The sequence below is a fragment of the Solanum verrucosum genome, unplaced genomic scaffold (assembly GCF_900185275.1).
Source record: "Solanum verrucosum unplaced genomic scaffold, falcon-dt-bn FXZP01000304.1, whole genome shotgun sequence".
Classification (NCBI taxonomy): Eukaryota; Viridiplantae; Streptophyta; class Magnoliopsida; order Solanales; family Solanaceae; genus Solanum; species Solanum verrucosum.
This window is the reverse complement of record NW_026019943.1, coordinates 495,988-499,827: the sequence shown is the minus strand read 5'-3', so window position 1 is coordinate 499,827 and position 3,840 is coordinate 495,988. Positions and strand designations below refer to the sequence as shown.

Genomic DNA, 3,840 nt, shown 5'->3' with positions numbered 1-3,840 from the left:
AAGTAATAAAATAGGCTGATGTAATATGTTGATAGTTCTCTTGATGTCATTGTTGATGATTCTTTTGATGTTGTCCTTGCAATGGAAATAATAATGATAACTTTCTCCCGATGCACGAGCTTTCTTCGCGATGCATAAGTCCTTTCTCGGCGATGCATGACTTATCCCGCGATGCATGAATTATTTTCCCACGATGAATGACTTTCCTTCCCGCAATGCATGCCCTTCTTTCCCGCGATGCATGACCTTTTTTTCCGCGTTGCATGAATCTCTCTTGCAATGCGTGAATCTTCCCGCAATGCATGAATTTTCTCTCGATTTATGAATCTCTTTTCGCGATGCATGATTCTTCTTTTCTCTATGCATGAACCTTTTTTCGCGATGCATGAATCTCTTTTTGCGATTCATGAATCTTATTTTCGCGATGCATGAGCCTCTTTTCGCATTGCATGAACCTCTTTTCGCGATGCATGAGTCTTCTTTTGCAATGCATGACTCTCTTTTCCGCGATGTATGAATCCTTTTTCCCGTGATACATGACATTTCTCTTGCATGGCATGAATCTCTTCCTGCGATACATGAATCTCTTCCCGTGATGCATGAATCTTTTGATGATGCCTCCCTGATACCGAATGAAGATAATGCTTTACCGAACAACATAAGTGATCTTCTGGGTATCTTTTGGATGGCAGTACCGTCTCAATCGACAATACAAATAAAAATGACCCTCAGAGTAGTGGTATCATCTAGTGGTATCATCTCATTCGACAATACGACATAAATAACTCTCCAGATAGTAATATTATCAGGTCTGATAATATGATGCAGATAAAAGTCCACTAGGTATCTTTAGTTGATGGAAAACAATAATATTTCTCTCTTTAAGGTTTTCATTTGTTCCATCTCCGAACATAATTGCATGTTCATTATGGACTTCACCTTGTTGGGAATTGAATGAAATGATGTTATTCATATTCCCAAATCTTTGATATAAGAAACATAAAATATTTCCTGCATCCACAGAAAAAATTGTTAATTTTGGGGAGCTCCTCTCCCTTTTGACTTCTCCATATTCATTGAATGGAGGAATATGCTGATCTTGAGGCAAATTATAGATCTGCATCCACAGAAAAAATTGTTAGTTTAAAAATGAAATGATCTGTGTCGATCTCTTCGGTTGTCTGCTCCTTGTTTGACTATCTCCGATTGATTTTTCTGATACCCCGCTTATTGATAGATAAGACAACATTTTATGCGAAATAATTTAGACACGACAGAAAAGTTTTTATGAAAATAGATTTTCAAAAAGTATTTTTTTTGGAAAAGGACACTTCCAGGTGTCATGTCACGTCAAGCTTTAGCGAACGTCTTTGAAGTTGGTGCCTAGAAGTCCATCCAATTATATGTTGGGAAGTATTCCAAGTTGTTCCAAACCGCCGATGAACCCTATCGTAATTTTTGAGGTCATCCTCAAAAATTTATGTCCCAGTTAACTGTCTTGGCGTATCTCGAACTGCTGGTGAGCAAATTACGGAAATTTTGAGATCTTCTCAAAAATTCTGTCCTAGTTGCAAATCTCAAAATAACTTCAGTCCTTACTTTGTTAGAGATATCTTCTTGAGAATTTTTTAGTCCCTCTCAAAAATTCTGTCCCAGTCTCTATTATGAAGAAAAATAGAAATCTTGTGGGAGATATGACCGAACCGTTGTGGCGCCTACGTATCCTGTTCTCGAGAATTCAGGTCAAACGTAGTTCAAGTACAAGGGAACATTAAAAAGGATAAAATGTGGTGACCGAGGCTGACATAGGCCGCCTACGTATCTCATACTTGAGAATTCAGGTCAGATGTAGTTCATTACAAGAGGGATAAAATTCTAAACAAAGCGATTACAAGCAAATAAAATGATTACAAGGGAACGACAAAAATACAAACTGAAACTTCACACATAATATCTCTTGACAGCATCTGAGTTGATCGGTTTCGGCCATTCAGTGTCATCCATCTCCGACAGGACCAAGGCACCTCTAGATAACACTTTGCGAACCATGTAAGGTCCTTGCCAATTTGGTGCAAATTTCCCTTTGTACTCATCCTGATGAGGAAAATGCGTTTAAGGACTAACTGGCAGATCTCAAATATCATGGCTCTTACTTTCTTGTGGAAAGTACGAATCATTCTCAGTCGATAAAGTTGACCATGAAAAACGACCACCATTCTCTTCTCATCAATCAATGTTAACTGATCAATCCGCTTGCGAACCCAATCAGCATCACTCAATTCAGCTTCTTGGGTGATTCTTAGTGAAGGTATCTCAACTTTGGCAAGTATAACTGCTTTTGTTCCATGTACTAACAAGTATGGAGTAGCTCCAATTGATGTTCTGACAGTCGTTCTATAACCCAAAAAAGCATATGGCAACATCTCGTGCCAACCTCTGTGATTGTCAATCATCTTCCTTAGAATCTTCTTTATGTTCTTGTTGGCGGCTTCTACAGCTCCATTCATTTGGGGACGATAAGCGGTTGAGTTTCGGTGAGTAATCCTGAATTGTTCACATATTTCTCTCATCAAATGACTATTGAGATTGTCTCTATTATCAGTAATGATGGATTCTGGTACTCAAACCTTCATATCAAATTATTGCGAACAAAATCAGCTACAACTTTATTGGTTACCAATTTGTACGAAGCTGCTTCTACCCACTTGGTGAAGTAGTCAATGGAAACCAAAATAAATCTGTGTCCGTTAAAAGCGGCTGGCTCTATTGGACCGGTGACATCCATACCCCAACCTACAAATGGCCAAGGTGAACTCATAGCATTGAGTTCGTGAGGTGACACTCGAATCAAACCACCATGCACTTGACATTTATGACATTTCTGCACAAACTTGCAATAGTCATGCTCAATAGTCATCCAAAAATACCCAGCTCGAAGGATCTTCTTCGCCAAAGTGAGCCCATTCATGTGAGTACCACAAACTCCAGCGTGTATCTGTTCCAGAAGCTTCGCAGCTTCATTAGCATCAACCCATCTGAGAAGACCTAGATTTGGAGTCCTCTTATAAAGGATTTCCCCACTTGGAAGAAATTGTTAACCATACGACGTATTGATTTCTTCTGATTGAACGTTGCATTTTCGGGCTAAGTTTCGGTCTCCAAATACCTCTTTATGTCGAAATACCAAGGTAAACCATCTTGTTCCGTTTCAACAAGTGAACAATGGACAGGCCGCTCTTTTACCTCAGTATCGACTGGATCGATATAACTTGTATCTTGATGTTTAATCATTGATGCAATGGTGGCAAGAACATCGGACAACTCATTTTGTGTCCTGGGAGTGTGTCTGAACTCGATCTTGCGGAATCTTTTGCATAACTTTTGTATATACTGCACGTACGGTGTGATCTTTGGGTTCTTCACGACCCATTTTCCTTGAACCTGATGAATCAACAAATCTGAATCTCCAATAACCAGGAGCTCATGAACATTTATATCGATCGCCATCTTCAAACCAAGGATACAAGCTTCGTATTCTGCCATCTTGTTCGTGCAATCAAATCAGAGTTTAGCTGCCATAGGATAGTGTTGACCGGATTCTGATACTAACACCACTCCCATGCCTTTCCCTTGGTGGTTTTCCTCCCCATCAAATAATACTCTCCAACCAGGGTATGCTTCAGAAATATCTTCACCCACAAATGCTACTTCTTCATCGGGAAAATAAGTCTTGAGCGGTTCATACTCTTCATCAACTGGATTCTCCGCAAGATGATCAACCAAGGCGTGCGCTTTTATCATCTTCTGAGTCACATACACAATATCAAACTCACTTAAAAG

General features: G+C 39.5%; 1 protein-coding gene across 1 annotated transcript; it reads right to left on the bottom strand.

Annotated features, from left to right (window-relative positions):
* Window positions 1-1,941: 1,941 nt before the first annotated feature.
* On the bottom strand, window positions 1,942-2,453 carry LOC125839082 (uncharacterized). Its single transcript, XM_049518067.1, has 2 exons — window positions 2,154-2,453; window positions 1,942-2,094 (listed from the first exon to the last, which is right to left on the bottom strand). The coding sequence occupies exons 1-2, from the start codon at window positions 2,451-2,453 to the stop codon at window positions 1,942-1,944; spliced, it is 453 nt and encodes a 150-aa protein (XP_049374024.1).
* Window positions 2,454-3,840: the final 1,387 nt, after the last annotated feature.